A 24,298-nucleotide genomic window follows, 5' to 3' on the forward strand; every position below is an offset into this window, starting at 1 on the left:
TCCCCCGCCGACACCCCCACTATAGGCCCCTCCCACCCTTCCTCCTCGTGCTACACACCTACCTCCTTCTTCGGTTCGCCTCCTCTGAGGCCCAGTCCGATCTTAATCCTCCGCACACCTATCCCCCGGCCCAGGGCCGGAGGGCCCAGTACTCACTAACGGTCTCTCTAGGCAACAGAATTGGACTTCCGGCCTCGCGCCGCCGGGCGGAGGGCGGGGGGGCGAGAGGGGGGAGGGGAGGTTCAAGAAACTACATTTCCCAGCATGCATCACTCAGTGGGCGGCCGGAGCGCCCGGGCTCAGCCGCTCAGCAAAGCACAATGAGAGTCGAAGTTTGTTTCCTTTCCCGTTCCCGAACTCGGCGGGGAACGTCCACTGAGCTCGGGACAAAGCCAATCAGAGGGCGCAGCCGGACGGAGGGCGGGAAAAGAAGAACTACTTCAAGCGGCTATGGCGGTGGCTGCGGTCCCTAGCCCTCTGTGGGCTCTGTGGCTGGTGCGGACGGCGTTGGCCACCGTATACTTCCAGGAAGAGTTTCTCGATGGAGGTGAAAGGGGACGGAGGCCTGAGCTCAGCGTGGGAAGAAGCCTCCCTTGGGTCTCCCGGGTCGCCGCCAACGGACGCACCCCGGCCACGAGAGGGCCTGAGGGGGGCACCCCAGCCTGTTGGAGCCGAGAGGCGTCGTAGGGGAGGCCCACGGTCCGCCTCCCGCCATATATAGCAGCCCAATGACCACGGCCAAGTCACCGCACTATCCGTGTCTGAGGCTCGGAGTTCTCAATTTTGTGTCCCCAGCACGCAGGATCAAGCAGTCATCAGCAAACATTTAATAAGCACTTACTATATGCCGGGCACAGAGCTAAACGTTGGGGATGCAAAAGACAGCCCCTGCCCTCGAGGAGATTACAATCTAATGAGACATAGGAAGTGCTTAATCAATGTTTCTTGGTTGACTAGTGGACTTGGAGTCAAGAAGGCCTGGTTCAAGTCCCTCCCCAGAGACTTAGAAGAAGTGTGACCTTGGCCGAGACACCTCACACTTCTGAGCCTTAGTTTCATCATTTGTAAAATGTTTTGCGCCCACAACTGTGTGCTGGTATAGAAGAGCCTTCCACTAGTACATCTCTGTAACTTACTGAGATGTGTGTTGTGACAGCCAGTCAGCCATCTGGGCCAAAGCTTCTTAAACTGGGGGTGAGACCCCATGTGGGGTCAAATGTGGGGGTCAAGAAAAATTTGGTAACAATAAAAGGTTGTGTATACATATATACCTCAGGTTGAGTAACATTTTTCCCAATGAAAAGTGGAAAAAGTTTAAGAAGCCCTGACATAGGGCATGGAAGATAAGAGCTAAACTCAGGCCTTCCTGACTTCAGAGCCGGCAATCTGCCCAGTAGTTTACCTCTTAGATGTTTCTAAACCGATTATTAACAGGTGGGGCCTGCGTGTAGAAGAGACATGGGTAGGATTACCTAGGTAAAATAGAATTATAGATTATTAGAAATGGAAAGACTCTAGAAAGCATCTGGTCCAATCTAGTTTTATATGAGTGGGATAGCTAATAGAATGTAAATTCCTTGAGATTAGGGACTATTTTTCTTTCTTTTGTATCCACAGTGTGGGGCACAGAGGGCTAAATACCTATACTTGTTGATTGATCACCATCCAAATAATACCTTAACAGGCTAGCACAGAGATCTCTGTATAAGATGGAACTTAACAGGGATATAGAAATTCTCTTAGATTTTAGAAGAATCAACTAGTACAGAATTGGAAATCTTACTAGATAAATCTTACTAGAGTGTCAAGTGTCTGAGGTCTGATTTGAACTCCCAATCCAGGGCCGGTGCTTTAACCACTGTGCCACCTAGCTGCCCCTAAATAAGATAATTTTTAAAGACTATTATCTGAAGTGAAGTGGGATCCTAGAGTCATGTCATCAAAAGTTTGCCCTCAAAAAATGAATCAGAATTTCCCCTTGAAAATCTGTCACACAAAGCTGCTAGGTGGCTCAGTGGGTAAAGCACCAGCCCTGGATTCAGGAGGACCTGAATTCAAATCCAGCCTCAGACACTTAACAATTACTAGCTGTGTGACCCTAGGCAAGTCACTTAACCCCAATTGCCTCACAAAAAAAAAACAACAATGTGACCTCAGACACTTGACACTTACTAGCTGTGTGACCCTGGGCAAGTCACTTAACCCTCATTGCCTCACCAAAAGAAAAAAGAAAATCTGTCACACAAATCACCTATAGTTTACCATTAAAAGGTAGATTATGAGCCACAAGCATTAAATCCTGAGAATTCTTGACTCTTTCTACTTTTAAAAAGATGAGTATCTTCTCAGCTATGCCCTTAATGCCTGACTTGTGATATTTATTCTTGACTTGCCTTACTCTTTTTTTTTTCTTAAACAGAAAGTTGGAGGAATAGATGGATACCTTCCACTAATGACTCCAACTTTGGACACTTTAGGCTATCATCAGGAAAATTTTATGGTGATATACAGAAAGATAAAGGTTAGTAGTAAGCTTTTGATTGAGAATTCCGGCTCTTATTCTGGCTGTTTAGTAACTGGGCCCTATCAACAACGTGCTGACAGGGATGAAATAGGAGGTCACAAGAGAAGTGGAGCCCCTGCCTTGTTCCAAAATCTTTATATAAGCACTTCCTATGTAACAAGAAATTGTGCTGGGGATAGAAAGACATAAACAAAATAATTCCAGACCCCAAGAAGTTTACATTTACTCTCCTTTCTTCCTTTTCTTCATATGTTAATGGATCAGTTCAACTCTACATTATCCTCTACAGTTGAGTCCCTTGCTCCCTTTTCCTGTTGCCAGCCATGACTTGGCCAGCTCCAACCTTAAATTACCCTCACAATCTGGTGAACAGAGCTGGAGAAAATCACAAAACCCTGTTGCCTGGGTCCACTACAAATTTATCTTACATAGTCTCAACTGGACTCTCACTGCAGCAAGGCAATCTTTTGTCTCCCTAATTCATTTACTGGGCAGTTAGGTGGTGCAGTGGACAGAATGCTTGATCTGGAATCAAGAAGACTCATCTTCCTGAGTTTAAATCTTGCCTCAGACTAGTGTGTGACCCTGGGCAAGTCACTGCACCCTGTTTACCTCAGTTTCCTCATCCGTAAAATGAGCTGGAGAAGGAAATGGCAAACCACGCTAGTATCCCTGCCAAGAAAACCCCAAATGGGGTCACAAGTAATCAGATACCACTGAAAGGACTGAACAACAACAATCGGTGAAATCACAGGGGTTTTTTTTGTTTAGATCTTGTATTTTACTTATGTACCTATTGCGTCCTCTCCATAGATGTTGAGTGAAAGATATCTATGAAGCATCTAGTTCAAGCTGTGAGTTGGAGATGTGAGACTGGAAGTTAGGAGAGAGGTTAGGCCTCCATAAAGTAGACCTGAAAATCATCAACACAAGAGATGATCATTGAAGAGCTGATGAGCTGATATGGGAGCTGATGAGATCAAGAGGTAAAATGGTATACAGAGAGAAAAGAAGAAAGTCTATGACAGAGCCTCGGGAGATGCCCATTTTTAACAGGCTTGACATGGATAAAGAGCCAGCAAAAAAGACAGAGAAAGTGAACTCAGTCGTGTAGGAGGAGAACCAGGAGAGAGTGGTGTCCTAAAACACTATAGAGAAGAAATTATTAAAGAGAATAAAATAATTAATAGAGAGAGAGGCTGCAGATAGTTCAAGAAGGATGAGAACTAAGAAAAAGCCATTAGATTTGGCAGTTAAGATCATTATTGAGCAGCTAGGTGGCACAGTGGATGGAGCACCTATCCTGGAATCTAGGATCGGAGTTCAAATTTAACCTCAGATACTTACTAGCTGTGTGACCCTGGGTAAGTCACTTCACCCTGTTTGCTGATTTTCGGGCCAATTGCCTCAAAAAAAAAAGATCATTAGTAACTTAATAGAGCTGTTTCAGTTGAATGGTGAGATTAGAAGCCAAACTGCAGAGTTAATAAGAGAATGAAAAGAAAGGAAATGGAGGTACCTACTGTAGACAACCTCAAGGAGTTTATCCACAAATGGGAAAAGAGATGAAAATTAGCAGGCATGGATGAATCAAGTGAGGAATTTTTTTGAAGATGGAGGAAATGCAGGCATATTTGTAAGAAGTAGGGAAGCAGCCAGTAGACAGGGCACAATTAAATATTAGTGAAAGAACAGTGATGATAGAGGAAGCAATCTGCTGGAGAATGCAGGATGGAATGGAATTATTGTCCAAGTAGAAGGCTTGCAAGAAGGGCCATCTCTTCATGTGAAATGAATGTAGTGGGGCAGCTAAGTGGCACAGTGGATAGAGCACCAGCCCTGGATTCAGGAGGACCTGAGTTCAAATCCGACCTCAGACACTTGACACATACTAACTGTGTAACCCTGGGCAAGTCACTTAACCCCAATTGCCTCACCAAAAAAAAGAAATGAATGTAGGAGGAAGCCCTGTGACAAAAGGCATCTGAGTGACCTCCAGTCTCACATCATCGACTATTTATTGGATATCTCAGACTGTCCATGGCATAGACATTTCAAACTCAGTATTTCCAAAATTGAATTCATATCTTAACCCCAAGACTCTTCCCTCTTCCTAACTTCCCTATTACTAACAAGGTCTTCTGTCTCTGATGAGCTGTGTCCTAAAGCAAAGCTTCTTAAAATGTGGGTAATGACCTCATATGGGGTCACGGAAAATTTGGCAACAGTAAAAGGTTATGTATACCTGTTTTATATATCTATATACCTGGGGTCACATAAAAATTTCTCCAGTGAAAAGGGGTCATGAGTAGAAAAAGCCCTGTCCTAAAGAAAGGCTACAATCTTACCTTCAAGGTTCTAGGGTTATTCCTAAAATTCTTGACCCTCCCAACCTTTGGAGCAGTAAGGAGTGATTCTCTAAAGCCATGAGCTTGAGTTCCCTTTCTGGTGTGTTGTCTCCATTGTTAACTGCCAGTTATTAGGAGCCCAGTTTCATTTAACAAATTAACATCAATGAACTTTAACCGGAGGGATATTTACTGCAAAGATATAGCAAGGCCAAGAGCAGAAGTTTTTTTGTTTTGTTTTGTTTTGTTTGCTTGTTTGTTGTTGTTTTTTGCAGGGCAATGAGGGTTAAGTGACTTGCCCAGGGTCACACAACTAGTAAGTGTCAAGTGTCTGAGGCTGGATTTGTTGTTTTTTTTTTTTCCCGTAAGGCAATTGGGGTTAAGTGACTTGCCCAGGGTCACACAGCTAGTAAGTGTTAAGTGTCTGAGGCCGGATTTGAACTCAGGTACTCCTGACTCCAGGGCCGGTGCTTTATCCACTGCGCCACCTAGCTGCCCCTGAGGCTGGATTTGAACTCAGGTCTTCTTGAATCCAGGGCCAGTGCTTTATCCATTGGACCACCTAGCTGCCCAAAAGCAGAAGTTATAAAGCACTCCCTACCCCCCAGTACCTGAAGACACTGCCTCAGTCTGTAGTGAGAATGGGCTCAAACTTTAAAGCAATTTCTAGAAAAAAAATTTACCCCTCCAAGTTCACTTCCAAATTTAGCACAACTGATGGATAAATGAGTTCATCTTTGCTACCTCTAGGCTGGGTCAAGCTGGTCACTCTCCAGCGTCTCATCTACCATCTCACTTATGGTCAGCCTCTAGTAAATCTTGGAATGGACTTCAGTTACTGGACTTCTGGCAGGAAGTCTATTTTAACCTTTCTCAGCTCATGGATGAGGTCATCAACATCTCCACTACTTCATCTAAAAGCAGGAAAGAAGAGACAGAAGTGAGACAGACAACAGAAGGGCCATATGCTCTCAGCTTCATTCCAACTCTGGGTGAAAGAGGGCCCAAGACTCCTCTTCCATTCAGATACATATAGGAGCTTGTCCTCCTCACTCAAATGCCCTGGAGGCATAAAAGAGGAAGAGTGAAAAATTCCATTTTGGGCCTGCTGAGTTTATGAGAAGTGCTCAACAATATAAAAAACTGCCAAGAGACCAAAAAGGATGAAGACCAAGAAAAGGCCACTGGATTTGGCAACTGAGGTAGCTGTACCCTTGGATTCTGTCACATTCTTCTTTCTTTCCTTTTTTTTTTTTTTTTGGTGGGGCAATGAGGGTTAAGTGACTTGCCCAGGGTCACACAGTTAGTGTTAAGTGTCTGAGGCTGGATTTGAACTCAGGTCCTCCTAAATACAGGGCCAGTTCTTTATCTACTGTGCCACCTAGCTGCCCCTTTGTCACATTCTTTTTTCCCAGCTCTGGTCCTGTTACTCTGATTATTCCTTCTCAGTCTTCTTCATTGCTTGGTTCATTGTCCACCTCCCACAACCTAAACCTGGCTGCTTTTCTAAGGCTCTCTTAGACCTCCTTTTCCTCTTTCTATTCTCATCCTTAGTGAGCTCATCAGCTTCCATAGATTCAGTGATAAACTAGTATACAGATCTCCAAACTTAATCTCACCAAAACAATGATCTTACATCTCCAACTACCCACCTGCTTTATATCATCCCTATCTTTCACCAGCTCCTCAAATTCAAAATATCTAAAAATGAACTCATCACTAAATGAGTTCAAAATCAATAAAACCCCAATAAATCTGCCCCTCTAAGTGTGGGAAAACAAGTACATTAATACACCTTTGATGGAACTGTGAAGTGGTCCAGCCATTCTGGGAAGCAATTTGGAACTATGCCCCCAAAGCGCACACCCTTTGAGTCCAAGATATCCCTACTAGGTCCCTGCCTCAAAGAGATAAGAGGAAAAGGTAAAAAATAGACAAAAATATTTATTGCAGCTCTTTTGGTTGTAGCAAAGAATTAGAAATTGAGGGGGTTCTCAACCATTGGGGAATAGCTGAATACTATTGTGCTGTGAGAAATGATAAAAGGGGACAGTTAGAGAAACCTGGGAAGACTTTTATCAACTGATTAAGTGAGCAGAAACAGAACAATTTCTACAATAACAACAGTTATAAAAACAATTTTTAAAGACAGGAACTCTTTTCAACACAATGACCAACCATGCAACACCAGTGAGGAAGGGGCCAGTCATTCCATCCCACTGACACTCAGAAGAGTGTCAGCCTAGTTTAATCCTATCCCTGAGGGAGAGAGACAGGAGGGAGTATGTGCTAGGCAAGTCAAATCTCCACCACCACCTTGACCACCATCATCCCCATCTCCCGATGGAGACAACCCAGGACCTTGAGCCTAAGAGTCTTGGGAATAGCAAGGCTTCCAGCCTAGTGCCCTCAGCCATCATCCAGGGAAGCAACCCTTACGGATATACTATTCCTACAAATGTTCCAACCACAATTAATAAAGGCCCAGAAAAGAACGGTCTTGTCACCAAAGTCCTTGGCACTGTCAAGTGGTTCAGCATCAGAAACTGATAGAATCTTCGTGGTACAAAAGACACTAAACAAGAGGTATTGCCAGGTGCTTTGTGGCTGCACCTTCAGGACTATGGGACCTTTCTTTCTGACTTGCAGGTCAAATTTTCCATATATTGTCTCCTCAATTAAAAAGTGGAGAGCAGGGGATGTCTTACTTTTCCATTTATATCTCCAGCACTTAGCACAACACTTTCACATAATAAATAACAAATTCTTCATTCATGATTCCTGATTACTCATGATGGCAGGTAATAGAGTGAGGCATGAGAGAGGTTTTTTGGTGGGGTTTTTTTGGGGGGGGGATTGCACCTCGATAAAGTAGGAATTTGTTTTGATTCATTATACATGTTTATAACAAGGGTTTTGTTTTCTTTTCTCAGTGAGACAAGGCTCCTCTTCCAAACCTCTGTTTCTATTGATATCACTAATATCCTCCCAGTTACTCAGATAAAAGTTCTGTTTACTTAACTGCTTTTATAGCATTTACAGACATTAGATAAAATTTACTGTGTAAACATCCATGAATATAAAATCCATTCCCTGTGGGAAGTAAGTCTGCCTATTAGTGGTGTTTATGGATATAAGGTATCTAATGTATTCTAGTCATTTAATACATTTTAAATATGCTTTCTTATAAAGTCTGGGGAAGGTAACTTTATTTTTTATATTTTATTGGCATACATCACTGATAATATATTGCTTCTGCAGTTGAAATACATAAACTTACACCAATATTTTTGCTTAAAGGTCTGCAAACCACTGAAAATGCAAAATTTTATGCTATCTCTTCACGATTTAAACCATTTAGCAATAAAGGAAAGACTCTGGTTATTCAGTATACAGTAAAACATGAACAGAAGATGGATTGTGGTGGGGGTTATATTAAGATCTTTCCTTCAGATTTGGATCAGAAGAACTTAAATGGGAAGTCACAGTATTACATAATGTTTGGTGAGTTTATTAATGCAGTTTAAAAAAATATCAAAATAGTTGTCTAGTGACAATGTAGAAGCAATGATGTGTAGTTATAAGTTCAACTTTTCAAGAGCTGTTCTAAAAACAACATCCTAGAGTCATCTTTCAGAAATCTTAGCCACAGTTTATCATAACATCTCCTTCTGGAATAATGATAGTACCCTTCTCTAGATTAAAATATTTTTTAAATTGTCATATAGAGGGAGCAGCTAGGTGGCACAGTGGATAACGCACCAGCCCTGGACTCAAGAGGACCTGAGTTCAAATTCGTAGACACTTGTGACCCTGGGCAAGTCACTTAACCCTCATTGCGAGCCCCGCCCCCCCAAAAAAGAAATTTTAAAAATTGTCCTATAGAATTACCATGATTATAATAATAATTCTTAATTATTAGTAACATGTTTCTATGTCACTCTCACAAGAACTCTGTGAGTAGGTATCTCAAGTGTTGTCATGTCCATGTTACAGATGAAGAAACAGGTTCCAAGAAGCTAAATGACCTACCCATGGTCAGCCAGCTCATAAATGGCAGGGTCTATATTTGAACTCAGGTTTCCTGATTAAAAGCCCAACATTTTTGACATTTCCCCCCTTTATTTTGAAATGTTTATAAATACAAATTCATGGCAGAGGGAAAGGTGCCACGAATGCTTATGTTTACATTTGTTTTCTCTAATACAATTCTTGGGTGCTGAACTTTTTTTTTCCAGGGCAATGAGGGTTAAGTGACTTGCCCAGGGTCACACAGCTAGTGTCAAGTGTCTGAGGTCAGATTTGAACTCAGGTCCTCCTGAATCCAGGACCAGTGCTTTATCCACTTTGCCATCTAGCTGCCCCTGAACTTATTCTTTAAAATAGGGGAGAATTGAAATAAGATAGGCAGCATGGTGTAATGGAAAGAACAAGCTTGAGTCAGAAGATATAAATTCAAATCCTGGCTCCCTCACTTAACCTTTCTGAGACTTCATTTCATCATTTGATAATTGGAAATAATAATATCTGTCCTTCCTACCTTACAAAGGTGTAATGTGGACCAAATGATACAGGAGTATAAAAGTGTCTTATGTAAACTATTTAGTAGAATTATCTACAATGAATGAAAATATTCACTATGTATTACTTCTCAGGGCCCATAGATGATGCCTCAAGTTCTCCTAATGATATCACTATAATAAAACATTTTAAATGTTTTTATAAATGTATAACTGAAACTATCAGACATTTTAGTAGAATTTGTTGGAAATTTAATACAAGAGTGAAACCTACTTTTTGGAAGGAATAAAACTTGTTCTTTTAAGGGCCAATTTAAACATTTTTTATATTCTATATGGAAATCTTTCCAAAATGTATTATGTATTCTCCTTCTCAAATAGAATCAACTAAGTAGAACACCTTTTTCTTGATGACTTAGGATCATAATGATCATCAGTTACTGCCCAAATATAATAGTATTTTCACTGAGCTATTGAAATGTGGACTATTTATCTGTCTGTGTATCAGATAGTCCCAGACTGCTATAGTTTTTTTGAGTTCTTGCATCTGATTTTTAGAATTTTTCTGAGATCCCCTTCACTCTTTGGGTATCAGCTATCACTTCTTATTGCTAATGGTATACCTGCCTCCAGAAGCTCTTTTCCCCTTACTCCTACCTCTCCTAATTTGCTGCACATAATTCACTGGTGTCCTGGAAACTAGATCATTCTGTCCATTTTTTTCCCAAGGCAAATATAGACAACTATATGTAACATAATATTTAAATGGATTTTGAGTGTTTGAAAAAAGTTTCTATGAGTCAAGTTTATATGGCAGCTTACTTTTTGTTCCTTGGGTGGTATTCATTTACATGGAGTATTACAATACATTTATAGCTCTATAACTTGAATGATTATTGCTTAGTATGTAAACTTCCCTTCACCTCCTTTATTTAGGAGAAATGCTTGATGTGTTTAATAATGATAAAATATCTAAGGAAGTTGAGAGTAGATAATTTTTTTTGTAGGACCTGATATTTGTGGATTTGATATCAAGAAAGTTCACGTTATTTTATTTTACAAGAATCAGTATCATTCAAACAAGAAACCAATCAGGTGTAAGGTAAATGTTCTCATGCAAAAGTAATCTTGAAAAATGTTTCTTTGTTAACAGTTGTCTTATAACATTTCTAAAAGATAATGTAACTTTTAAAACATGGTACTTTGCAAGTGATGTGTCCCAGCATTAGAACTGGAAGGAACCGGGGCAACTAGGTGGCGCAGGGGGCAGCTAGGTGGTGCAGTGGATAAAGCACCGGCCCTGGATTCAGGAGTTCCTGAGTTCAAATCCGGCCTTAGACACTTGACACTTACTAGCTGTGTGACTCTGGGCAAGTCACTTAACCCCCATTGCCCCGCAAAAACAAAACAAAAAACAAAAAACAAAAAAAAGAACTGGAAGGAACCTTAGAAATCATCTAGCTCATCCCTCTTAACCAAGGCCCAGTAAGGTGAAATTACTTACTCAGAAGCATACATGGTAGTAAGTGGCAAAAGCAACATTTGAACCCAAGCCCCATGGAGAAAAACAGCATCCTGTAGTGTAAGGGGTGTTTATTTCCCTTGGAGTTAGGAGAAACTTTGGTTCAAATCCTGCCTCTGTTACTTAGCAGCTATGAAAGAAAAAGAAAAACTAAAAAAAAAAACCAATCCCTCTGATTTCTTTTTGTCACTATACGATGCTGCTTCTTGTTTTTGGAAGAAAATGGAGATTTATTCACTGGCATTTCCAGCTTATCATTAGCATTTACCATAATTATAAGCATATGTAAAGTAATAAATCAATTCTTTGAATTAACTAAAGATTAGTGTTTTGCAGCTAGGTGGCGCAGTGGATAAAGCACAGTCTGGATTCAAGGAGGGCCTGAGTTCAAATTCAGCCTCAGACACTTGTTACTTACTAGCTGTGTGAACCTGGGCAAGTCATTTAATCCTCATTGCCCCACCCCCACCCCCTCCCAAAAAATAGATTAGTGTTTTTCCTCTTACTATTTTTTTCTTACTAGACAGGTGCCTATTTCATCCTTAGGTGAAGCTTCAGACTATGCTATACTTTCTACAGTAAGAAATACATTAGTATAATAATGACATAACATTCTAAAAGAATGATGTGCTCCATGATTTAACTTTTTGTTTAACTTTTTTAGTGCCAAATTACCTTTTTATTTTAGCCATAAAAATCATTCTGATCATACCTCATTGTTTCCTTAAATAGAATATAATGAATATTGTTTAGTCACGTCCAATTCTTCATGACCCCATTTGGGGTTTTCTTGGCAAAGATACTGGTTTGTCATTTCCTATTTCAGCTCTTTTTTTTTTTTTTTTAGTGAGGCAATTGGGGTTAAGTGACTTGCCCAGGGTCACATAGCTAGTAAGTGTTAAGTGTCTGAGGCCGGATTTGAACTCAGGTACTCCTGAATCCAGGGCCAGTGCTTTATCCACTGGGCCACCTACCCACCCCAGCTCATTTTACAGATGAGGAAACTGGGGCAAACAGGGTGAAGTACTCAGGGTCACACAGCTACCAAGTGTCTGAAGTCAGATTTGAACTCATGAAGATGAGTCTTCCTAATTTCAAGCCCAGTTCTCTATCCACTGTGCCACCTAGCTTCCCAAAGGACATTATAAACATCAATTATTGTACTGTAGATAAAAATATAATATAAAATATAATGGTGGCCTAGAACTTGCTTTCTTAAAGTCCCTGATGTCTGCTTGCTTTTTCATTATTTGCACCTTTTTAAAAGGTGGAGTGCTCCCTTCTAGTTTTCCTACCTCTCTGATCACTCCTCTGTCTCTTTTACTGGATCATCAGCCATATCTCACACTCTAACCGGGGGTGTCTGACAAGGCTCTACCCTTGGTCTTCTTCCTAACAAATGTTCATCATTGAATACTTATTATTTCTTTGAATATCTCTAGTGTTAAAGATTGTTGTTGTTGTTGTTGTCTGTCCTTTTTTTTTTTTTTTTTGGTGAGGCAATTGGGCTTAAGTGACTTGCCTAGGGTCACACAGCTAGTAAGTGTTAAGTGTCTGAGACCAGAATTGAACTTAGGTACTCCTGACTCTAGGGCTGGTGCTCTATCTACTGCGCCACCTAGGTGCCCCCCCCCTTTTTTTCAATCCAACAAGCATTTATTAATAAGTAAACCTACTATGTGAAGATACCAAGACAAAAGGCCAATCAATTCCTGCTTCTCAAAGAGCTTCTATTTTACATGGGGAAAGGAAAAAAAATATAAATATATATATACACAAAGAGATAATATATACAAAATACAAGTGTGTGGGGGTAGAGCACAAAGAATGCCTCAGACTACAGGGCAACAGGAAGTTGAACATGGTAATTTACATTTCTTTAGCAGTTTTCATTTCCAAAGCCTTCCCGCCCAGAAAGAGAATTGGATTTTGTAATCAGTATGTCCATTTTACAATCTTGGCCCTAGTTTTGGGCAAATAACTTGCCCATCGTCAAGCTAGCTTGCTAGTGGCTGGGCTAGTGGGACTCAAACCCAGGTCTCCCCAAACTCCAAATCATGGGGAGAGGGCTTCCTTCACACGTTCATTATAGACACTATTTGCCAGAGATTATACAATGTTCAATACTAGAAAAAAAAAGAAGTTACTTTCACGGTTTTAGGAACCTGAATTTAAATTAAGGGATCCTGAAGACCTACAATCTAACTTTCAAAGAGGACAATCAAGGCCAAGTGAAGTGGCTGCAGTGCTCTGCTCTTCTCCCAGGTGGCCCAGATGACAGTTTAACCGCTTTCTAGACTGCTTTTCAGCCACAACCGCCTTAAAGGATAAGGACCAAGTCAGTTTATCAGGAATCAAGGTCTGGATTGGAGGGTTAGCTGCCCTGTCAGTTTCTTCATCTGCAAAATGGGGAAGCACAATACTTGTAATATGAATTGTTATTAATCTCCATGAACAAATCCATACATTTGTCAGGATTGCACAAGTTAGAACCACAGCTCAACTTCAGAGGTAACATTTTTGACAAAGCAAAGGAAAATTACTTGCTTCCCTTGGGCCTTACTTAGCGCCAAGAGATAAGATAGCCTTACAATTGTGTACCTACCCATAGTCAAAGAGCTGAAATTTAGCCTTTTTGTATCTCATTCAATCTACTTCACTGAGGCGGTCAGACTGAATGAAAACATTAGTGGATAGAGTTATTCAGCACGTTGTACTTCAAGTCAAGGTGAGCTAATCCATCTATTGACAAGATTAACCCCCTTTTCTCAAAATGCAGAGTTATCTCGGGCTAAAAACCTTTCCCTTAGCACCTGGGAGCCGAATCCCCCAACCAGATCCCGCCCAACCCCCGTTCCCGGCCCCCCCAAGCTGCCACTGAATAAGGTCCTTCGGTTGTTGTCTGTCCTTCTTGAAGAGGACCATGACATTGGGAGGTGATATCATAACTTGCAGTGAACTGAATTTAAGTAAGGGAAGGTTGTGCAAAGTCACCAGACTCGCTCTCTTCTCAAGAGCCATATGGGTCCAGTGGCATGATATATACATCAGGAGACTATAGCCAAAGGGCTATAAAACCATGCATACCTACTAATACCACTATTAGGTCAGTATCCAAAAAGAGATAAAAACCAAGTTGAATTCGAAATTGAGGAGATGCCCATCAATTGGGGAATGGCTGAACAAATTGTGGGATGAGATTATGATGGAACACTATTGTGCTATAAGAAATGATGAGCAGGATGCTCTCAGAAAAACCTAGAAAAACTTACATGAGCTGATGCAAAGTGAAATGTACTGTATACAAAGTAAAAGCAATATTGTAAGATGATCAGTTGTGAATGACTTAGCTATTTCCAGCCATAAAATGGTCCAAGACAACTCTGAAGGTCTTATGAAAAATGCAATCCATCTCCAGAGAAATAACTGATGATGTCTGAATACAGATTGAAGCATTAAAAAAGAAAGAAAGAAAGAAAGAAAAAGAAAAATGAGCAGCGTATCAGGTACCGGCCTTTCAGGAAATCTCAATCTAGAATAAGGGAGTTCTTCATCTCTTATGTGTCTTGGAATCTTTGGGCAGAAGCCTAAAGACCCCTTCTCAGAATGCTATTTTGAAATGAATAAAATAAAATACATAGGATTACAAAGGAAACACATTTTTTTTAAGAAAAAAAAAAGAAGGGGCAGCTAGGTGGCGCAGTGGATAGAGCACCAGCCCTGGATTCAGGAGAACCTGAGTTCAAATCCAACCTCAGACACTTGACACTTACTGGCTGTGTGACCCTGGGCAAGTCACTTAACTCCAATTCCCTCACCCCCCCCCCCAAAAAAAAAGGAAGATATACATCAGGAGCACAGGAAATGGCCCCAGATGTTTGAGGCACAACCAGTAAGTGTCAAGTATCTGAGGCTGAATTTGAACTCAGGTTCTTCTGACTTCAGAGTCAGTGCTCTATCCTCTGCGCTACCTAACTGCCCCCTGTATTGAAGACACTTTATAAGGTAATCCATTAAAAAAATTTTAGAGAAAGAGTTTTAATTGTGGGAAGTTCTTACAGTTGTGGTAAAACCTGCCTCCCTGTCATCAGTTGGTCCTGGTTCTGCCTTCAGAAGCTGGATATAACAAATCTGATTTTTCTTCTATATTACAGCCCTTCAGTAATGTAAGGGTTTTAGCAGTGTGTTCCCCAATAAGTTTTCCCCAAGCTAAACATCTTTGATTTCTTCAGGCACTCCCTCATTAGACATAATTTTGGTCTCCTCACCATTTTTGTCAACCTCCTCTGAACATGTTCCAGAGCTTGTCCCCCCTAAAAGGGGTGCCATGATGTGAATGCTTCAGACTTAGTCTGACTAGCACATAGTTGTACTGTCATTTCCCTTTTCTGGACAAGATACTTCTGTCAATATTACCAAAGATCTAATTATCATCCAGGACAAGTTCAACACCACTCTTTATGCATATTGAGCTTTTAGTCAAAACATAGACCTTTTTCACGTGTAGTTCATTTTTCACAAAGTGCAGTAGTGGGGCAGCTAGGTGGAGCAGTGGATAGAGCACCGGCCCTGGAGTCAGGAGTACCTGAGTTCAAATCCGGCATGAGACACCTAACACTAGCTGTGTGACCCTGGGCAAGTCACTTAACCCCAATTGCCTCACTTAAAAAAAACAAAAACAAAAACAAAGTGCAGTAGTACCCTGTCTTTATCCATACTAAATTTCATCTTGTTGCGACATTTGGCCCAGTATTCAAACAGTTGAGATGTTTTTGTTTCCTAATGCTATAGTCTTTTGTGTGCCATCTACATCATCCAAGTAATTGATTTAAAAAGTCAAACAAAACAAGGGCCTATACTAGAAAGATCTCCTTCCAGTCTAACACTGACCTATTTATCTAGCGCTGCAAGATCAGCCTATTGGACCTGTAGGCACCCAGACAGAGCAAGAGTTCAGTCTAATGTCATAGCATAGCTGTTGCTGCTGAGAACTGTTTAGGCAGAGAAGAAGCTTCACCTCTCTTGGACAGTGGCAAAGACAGGTACCTGCCTGTAAGCACCAAGGGAAAAAATATATGATGTCGCTGATGCTGAGTGAAGTGAGCAGAACCAGGAGAACATTATACACAGTAGCACCAACATTGTGTGATGATCAGCAGTGGTAGACTTAGCTCTTCTCAGCAATACAGTGATCCAAGACAATTCCAAGGGACTCATGATGGAAAATGCTATCCATATACAGAGAAAGAACTATGGAGTCTGAATGCAGATTGAGGCATACTATTTTCACTTTTTGTTTTTTCTTTCTCAGCATTTTCCCCTTCTGGTTTTTCTTTCACAATATGACTAGTATGGAAATATGTTTAACATGATTGTACTGTATAACCTATATCAGAATCCTTGCTATCTTGGGGAGGGGAGAGGTAAAGGAGGGAGGAAAATTTGGAACTCAAAATCTTACAAAAATAGATGTTGAAAACTATCTTTACATGTAATTGGGGGGGAATAAAATACTATTAAGAAAAAAATTTTTAAAAAGGTATCAAAAGTGTAATGTGGATAGCTGCTTTCTAACTAATACCTCCTCGATGGCTTTAAAAACAAAAACCTCTAGGATTGTGGACTGAGAATATTTTACAAGATCTGGGTTTATAGTATCAGATGATTTGTCTCCAATTATGAATATTTAGCCTTGATTTTCTCTTAGTTCAGGGACCCCTTGTAGGGTTCTGATGGTCTAAATGTGCTGTAGTGATGATGGGGACTAAACAAGGCTGGTACCAGTGTGAATATACAGATGGCAGCAGATGTTAGAGACATTCTAAGTAGAATAGATGTAGCCTGGTAATGGACTTGAATCTGACTTGAGGGAGAGCTAAGTCTGACAGTCAACAAGTTTATTGATTAAGTGCTTATTACATACCAGGCACTGTGCTAAGATCTGGGGATGCAAAGAAAGGCAAAAACAAAGCCCTATCCTGAAGGAACTAACATTCTAATGGGGGAGCCAATGTGCAACCAACTCTATATAGACAAGTTATAAACATTGTAAAAGGGAGGTAATCTCCAAAGGTAGGCACTAGTAGTGGGAGGGACCAGGAAGGACCTCTCGAACAAGGCATATTAAAGCTGAGGGATTGTGGGTTGTCTTTATGCAATAGCTCAGAAGATCCCATAGGTTTCCTCCTCCCATAATTATCTGTTGATATCAATTAGCTCTCAGTGGTATAGTCGGTATCAAACATACCCCCATACTCCAAAGTCTGACACATTCTCCCACCAGCATATATAGAGTCCATAGGAAAGGGGGCTCAGTCTTGGGTGATTGGACCATAGAAGATGATGATACTTCTGGAACTGTGATAAAAGGCTGGTAAAAATAACAACTAACTCTGCTTTCTCAGGTTGAGAGCTAAGATTTTCTAGCAATAGATATTTTATGTCTTCAGGTAAGCAAACGCTACTACAAACTAACATTTATATGGTGCTTTAAGGTTGGCAAAATATTCTTGTAACAATTCTCCTTTGATCTTCACAACAGTACTATGATTAGCATATCATATTAGTATTATTATTCTCACTTTACTATTGAGGAAACTGAAGTTCAGTGAAACTGTGATTTCAAGGCCACACAGCTAAGTGTCAAAAGCTGGTTATGAGTCCATATCCCTCCTGACTTGACTAGGCTTCTTACACTAGACCATGTTGCCTCTTTATTGAACTGAAGGCTAAAAAAGATGATAGAACCAATTTTTTAAAGTATTTTTCATCTATGCTTGTATTCTATAAATATCTGATAAATATAGCTAATGTTTATATATTGAGATTTGCAAAGCATTTTGCAAATATTATTTCATTTGATCTCATAATAGCCCTGGGAGATAGGTGCTATTATAATCCCCATTTCACAGATGAGGAAATTGAGGCTTATATTACTTGCCCAGGATCACATAGCTCTTAAGTGTCTAAAGCCAGAATTGAACTTGGGTCTACCTGACTCCAGAACCTTTTGAAAGCTTCAGGATAATGTTTTCCAATTGCTGATAGTTTGTGAGTCTGTACCATTGATATACATGAAAATGGTCCACTTGTCTTCCTTCTGCTTAAAACCTATGGTAGTTGATTTTCAAGACCCTGGTAGAGGGGGCAGCTAGATGGTGCAGTGGGAAAAGCACTGGCCCTGGATTCAGGAGACCTGACACTTGACACTTACTAGCTGTGTGACCCTGGGCAAGTCACTTAATCCTCATTGCCCTGCTCCCCACCTCCCCAAAAGACCCTGATAGAATTGAATTCTGCAAAGTGCAGAAGAGACAAGTGTTATCAATATTGTAAGTCTGTTTAGGAGGTTACACTCAAAGATGAATATGCTACTAAAGAAGCCCACAGAATTCTATACTTGCATGGTTTGGTGTTTGTGCACCATAGCCTTCAAGTGCGATTTCTCACTTTGAAACACCAAAACCATTTTATTAAGAAATGTACATAACATTTGCTCATAAAAACTTTTTGCCTTTTAACTTTTCATTAGGTCAGTGGAGATATCTTCTATTTTTTTTTCACTATAGAAAATATTAATTCTCTATTATGGGATGACTTTTATACTACTCTTCTATTTACAGGCAACTTGTCCAATTTATGATATTGTACCATTAGGCTTCTGAATTATGCTGTACTGTGCATTCATCATCGTGATACTTGAACCTGACCATATATCCTTTGAAGATATTGGAGTCAGTGGGACTTGGCTTACCTTTTACTAAATGTCATCTCCCTTGTCCCTTACATACACATATCCTGCGCCTAGTGTGTCCTTTGCATGACATTGTGATCCCTGTATAGGTTAGTGAGAGGTAAACAAATTTGTCACCTAAAGTTATGGCAATGTTCCAAGTGCTAGGCTTCTCTTCTGCCCTGGCTTCTGCTTGCTACTCCTGGTGCCACTTCTAACTGCCACTGCTGTTTATTGGGCTTGATAGTCTCTTTGTTCTTGCTTATTTTCTTATCTCTTATCTGCTTTCCTTGTCATTTCTCCTGTGCCTCTCTTTTTTTTTTTCTATAGAAGAGCTTGGCTTTTATAGTCACACACACCCCCTTTACTCTAGCCAGCAGATCGGCCACTTATAGTTGATTACTTTGGGATTCTTACTTCTCAGTTACACAGAAGCTGTTACTGTTTTCCTTGACCAGGATAATTTTTTTTTTTTTTGGTAAGGCAATTGGGGTTAAGTGATTTGCCCAGGGTCACACAGCTAGTAAGTGTCAAGTGTCTGAGGCCGGATCTGAACTCAGGTCCTCCTGAATCCAGGGCCGGTGCTCCATCCACTGTGCCATCTAGCTGCCCCCAGGATCATTTTTTTTAACCTCTGGACTGAGTTGTATTGTGGAAGATGGCAGTTACCGAAGTCCTAGGTCATGATAACTGAAGTATTACTATATGACTTTTTTTTTTTTTTTTGGTAAGGCAATTGGGGTTAAGTGACTTGCCCAGGGTCACACAGCTAGTAAGTGTCAAGTGTCTGAGGTCAGATTTGAACTCATGTCCTCCTGAATCCAGGGCTGGTGCTCTATCCACTGCACCACCTAGCTGCCCCTACTATATGACTTTGAACTTGTTATGAAGTTGTTAGTGAGTACTTCTCTAGTCTTTTTCAACAATGACCTGAACAAAATGAACTGGAAAAAAAACCCAACTATTTATTTTTATCTATATGGTGAGGTGTAGTAAAAAACAAAAAAACAAAAAACAAAACCCGCCCAAACCCCACAGGGGACAGGTAGGTGGCACAATGGATAAAGCACCAGCCTTGGATTCAGGAGGACCTGAGTTCAAATCCAGCCTCAAACACTTGACACTTACTAGCTGTGTGACCCTGGGCAAGTCACTTAACTCTCATTGGCCTGTGAAAAAAAAGAAAGGGGAAAAAAAAGAAAAAAAATAGCTCAGCCTGAGTGTCAAACTAAGGTGGTGCAGTAGATTAAGCACCAGCCCTGGATTCAGGAGGACTTGAGTTCAAATCCGGCCTCAACACTTGACACTTGACATTTACTAGCTGTGTGGCCCTGGGCGAGTCACTTAATTCTCATTGCCCTACAAAAAACAAAACAAAACAAACAAACAAAAAAACTCTACAGATTTTTGAGCCATACTGTTTAGGGTCTTGTTCTGTCTCTGCCTCTAATTAAATCTATGACCTTTGGCAAGTTATATCATCCTTCTGGGCCTCAGATTCCTTATTTATAAAAAGAAAGGGTCTAAATCACGGTGTTTTTGTTTTTGTTTTGTTTTGGTTTTTTGTCGGTCAATGAAGGTTAAGTGACTTGCCCAGGGTCACACAGCTAGTAAGTGTCAAGTATCTCAGGCCAGATTTGAACTCAGGTCCTCCTGAAGCTAAGACCAGTGCTTTATCCACTGTGCCACCTAGCTGCCCCCCAAATCAGAGCTTCTTAAAACCTTTTTGACCAAGAAATTTTTATACAACCCTGGGTATATAGGTATATAAAATAGGTATACATAACCTTTTACAGTTGCCAAATTTTTCACTACCCCCCCACATTTTAAATGATTTATAATGTCTCTTCCAACTATTACATTATAGAGCTATATAAATAAAAATAATAAATGAATTGAATGGGAGTTTACTATTTAGAGGAAACCTATCTACATAGGCAAGCTATATGCCAAGACGACTGGTGATGGCCCCAGATGTTTAAGGCAATTGGGGTTAAGTGACTTGCCCAAGGTCATACAGCTAGTAAATGAGGTGTAATTTAAACTCAGGTCCTCCCAACTTCAGGGCCAGTGCTCTATCCACTGCGCCACCTAGCTGCCCCCAAATTAATCTTATAATTGTTACCAGATGAAGGAATTTTTAAGTACGTATTTTGACAGGAAGAGAAATCTGAATAAGTGTTTCATTGTCTTTCTCTCTCTCTCTCTCTCTCTCTCTCTCTCTCTCTCTCTCTCTCTCTCTCTCAAATTTTCAGGTTGATGGCTTTACACACTTATACACTCTGACATTAAGACCAGATCTAACTTATGAAGTGAAAATTGATGCTGATATAATTGAATCAGGCAATATAGAAGAGGACTGGAATTTAGGAGGACTTAGAAAAATGGAAAAATCTGCATTGAAGATGCCTAAGAATTGGGATAAATTGCCACAGGACAATAAGCCCAGTGATGTTCCATCTCAGGTTTTATTTTTCTCTGAACGGTTGTAGAATTTATGAAAATGTAAAATATAGTTTGCCAGTAGCGGGTTAACACATCAGTACTCAATTGAAAATGCCCAATTCTCTTTTCAAAGGTGTACAGCACTTGTTTAAATGCTGGTTGTTGTGGGTTTTTTTTTTTTACTATTGTAAATATGGTATACATTTTTTGCATCTCTGACACATAAGGGAATTTATTGTTTTGTTTTAACTTGAATGTGAAGTATTTTTGAGCTGTACTGGTTCTGCTTCTACTAAAGTCTTCCTTCAGTGTCTTATCATGAAATCATAGTGATCCCAAGTTTTTAAAGGCTTTGCTAGTGGAGTGAAATACTCTGATGAGTTCTGCTGAGCTGGAAAGGCTTTGAGTACAGGCCTGAACTCAGATATGAGAACCAATCTCTCCAAGGTTGAAGAGGTGGAAGTTACCGAAGTATGAATGCTAGCTACCACACACTGGATTTTTTTTTGTCCATGACAATTTATTAACTACCTACTAACATATGGAGGCATTGCAATCTGATTTGATAGAAGTACCCACATTAATGAAATTATGGACTTTTTAGAAATATTGGAGTATATTATGTACTAATCAAGAATCAAGCTAAACAAAAAGTTATATAATATGAGCCAGTCAGTGATAGCTTTTCTGAACAGGAAAGCTGATTTGGACTGCCAGGGAGAGGGGCAGGGGCCGCGGGAAAGAGAGAAAGAAACATTACAAGATTGCTGAATCCTTTTTATTTTTAAATTTTTTTTGGGATGCTGACCTGAGTTACCAGAGGCAAAAAAAATTCATTACACGGTGGCCAACTTTCTGATAATAATCATCTTCTTACTGGTCTTCAAATAATAGTCATCACAGGAAGGTTTTATAGATTTAATAGACTCTGCCAGAATTTGTATTCTGTTGTCATTTGAGAACCCAAGGTATTCAATTCCATAAGCATTTATTAAATCCCTTCTGTGTGCCAGGTGCTAGGAATATGGAGACAAAAACAAAACCGTTCCTACCCCCAAAGGAGTTTACTGGAGAAGGGGAAGAGAGGAGAGAGATACATTTACAGATAAATACATCAAAAACATATACAAAAGTAAATTAAAATTTCACAGTGAGGGCAGGGAGAACAATTGTAACCTGGGAGAAGTAGGAAAGGAAGGCTTGGTATGAAAAGTGGCACTTGAGTTGAACCTTGAACACAATCAGAGATTCCAAGAGGTAGGGAGCCTGTACAAGAGCCTGGAAATGGATTAAAAGTTGGTTGCTGCTATCAGGTAATGTGTGTGTGTGTGTGTGTGTGTGGGCGCGCGCAAGCACACACGCGCACATATATATGTGCACACACATATATACATATATGCACTTCATGTAATATATAAAATGTAATATAATAACTTTAACAAAACAACAAAAGCATCCTGTCCATCCTTATTCTCATGATTGTTTTTTATATCATCGTAGTCATTATGTATAGGGGGTTGTTCTAACTTGGCTTCCTTCAGCCTTCATTACCTCAAAGCAATTCAACAAACATTACTTCAAGCATTGTGCTAGGCCCCTGGAGATACAAAACAAAAATGAAACTGTTTCCCTTCCTTCAGGGAGCTTACATTCTATTGTGAGGACCCAAAAGGAACATATATAAATAAATACAAAATATACAAAGAGTGAATCCAGAATAATTATAGTGAGGGGGTGGGGTGGGGATCAGGAAAGGCTTCATGTAGGACAGGGCACCTGAGCTGTGTCTTAAAGAGGGGCTAAGATTCCCAAGAGGTAAAGATAAAGAGGGAGAGCATTCCATGTGCAGTGCATAGCTTGAACAAAGTCATGGGCTGAAAAGTTGTGATGTTGCATACAGGGGCAATGGCAGACAGGCTAGTTGCCTGGCAAGTATAATGGATGAACAGGAGTCATGTGAAATCAGTCTAGAAAGACAGGTTGGAGCCACATTGTACAAGACTATAAATACGAGGCTAAGGAATTGTATTTTATCCCATGGCCTGTAGAAATCCACAGAATCTTAAGCAAGGAAGTGACACGGTCAGACTCATGCTTCAAGAATATCAATTTGGCAACTATATGAAAGATAGATTCAAGAGAGGAGAGAAAACCAATTACATAAGTCACTTCTATGACACAGTGAAGTATCAGAGTACAAAAAGGCATCAGAAGCCATGTTCTTTTCACAAGTTAATATTTATAGATATAGATAGATATAGTTTATATATTTAGCTTAGCTAGTGTGTCTAATATATGTATATGTGTGTTTGTATGTGTGTGTACGTATATATTCCATATTCTTAATTCTGAGGGAAATCCCCACTCCCTTTTTATGGCACAGGGGGCTCTCTACACTGCTCCTAATTTTCGTTCCCTTGAACCATTGGCAGGCTTAATTACTTAAAGCATTCTGGGCTGGGGGTGGGGGGGACTAATGTTTCAGGCCAGCCAATTGCATTGCTTCTAATTTAATCAGCATGAGGTGTTCTTATGTCCTACTGGAATAACAGGGCGTTGACATCTTTCGAATATCGTCTATCTTATCATCTATGACTACATCAACTAAGCTTGGGGGAGGGATGAAACCAAATCTCTTTCCCTTACACTATACATATAGATATGCATAGACACAGATATACATAGACATACATAGACACATACTACATACATACAACATGTAAACAGGGATCACTTCATTTTTGTCTTTATGATCCCAACACCAAGTACAGTGTCTGGCATTCAAGGGTAGGTTCTCAATCACTCAATAAATGCTTGATGCTTGCTAGATTGTTCATTAAATACTTTAAAGTATTTGCTAATATGGTTAGAGAAAAAGACACAGACATGCATACCATGTATCTGACTAGGACTTCTTAGCAGATAAGGGACTCCAAAGTGCTTAGGTGAGCAAATGATTCAACAAGCATTTATCTAAATGCTTACTGTGGACAAGGCACTATGTTAGGTGCTGGAGATACAAAGTCAGAAATGAAACAGACCCTGCCTTCAAGGAACTTATCCTATGTTGACCAGATATAACAGGTACACAGGTAAATAATTTGAGGCAGGAGAGAACACTAACAGCCCTGAAGTTGAGAGCTGTCCACAAAGGAGGAGGCATCTGAAGCTAGCCTTGAAAGACAATAGACAGGGCAGCTAGGTGGC

General features: G+C 40.3%; 2 protein-coding genes across 4 annotated transcripts in view; one reads left to right on the forward strand and one right to left on the reverse strand.

The window, feature by feature from the left end:
- Nucleotides 1-198, reverse strand: part of C1H19orf44 (chromosome 1 C19orf44 homolog) — a 32,037-nt gene extending 31,839 nt beyond the window's left edge. For 2 of the 3 annotated variants that reach the window (XM_043984003.1, XM_043983980.1), the window contains exon 1: nt 63-198. The gene's annotated coding sequence lies outside the window, so the exon portion shown is untranslated. Of the gene's footprint in view, nt 1-58 lie in introns of all 3 variants that reach the window. The other variant, XM_043983988.1, reaches the window with a different exon arrangement.
- A 136-nt stretch (nt 199-334) lies between these two features.
- Nucleotides 335-24,298, forward strand: part of CALR3 (calreticulin 3) — a 37,765-nt gene continuing 13,801 nt past the window's right edge. The window contains exons 1-5 of the mRNA XM_043977157.1: nt 335-547; nt 2,420-2,521; nt 8,173-8,376; nt 10,400-10,494; nt 20,902-21,111. Coding sequence (XP_043833092.1) covers nt 451-547; nt 2,420-2,521; nt 8,173-8,376; nt 10,400-10,494; nt 20,902-21,111 — 708 coding nt within the window. The 5' untranslated portion in view covers nt 335-450. The remainder of the gene's footprint in view (nt 548-2,419; nt 2,522-8,172; nt 8,377-10,399; nt 10,495-20,901; nt 21,112-24,298) is intronic.

Source organism: Dromiciops gliroides, chromosome 1 (genome assembly GCF_019393635.1).
Source record: "Dromiciops gliroides isolate mDroGli1 chromosome 1, mDroGli1.pri, whole genome shotgun sequence".
NCBI lineage: Eukaryota > Metazoa > Chordata > Mammalia > Microbiotheria > Microbiotheriidae > Dromiciops > Dromiciops gliroides.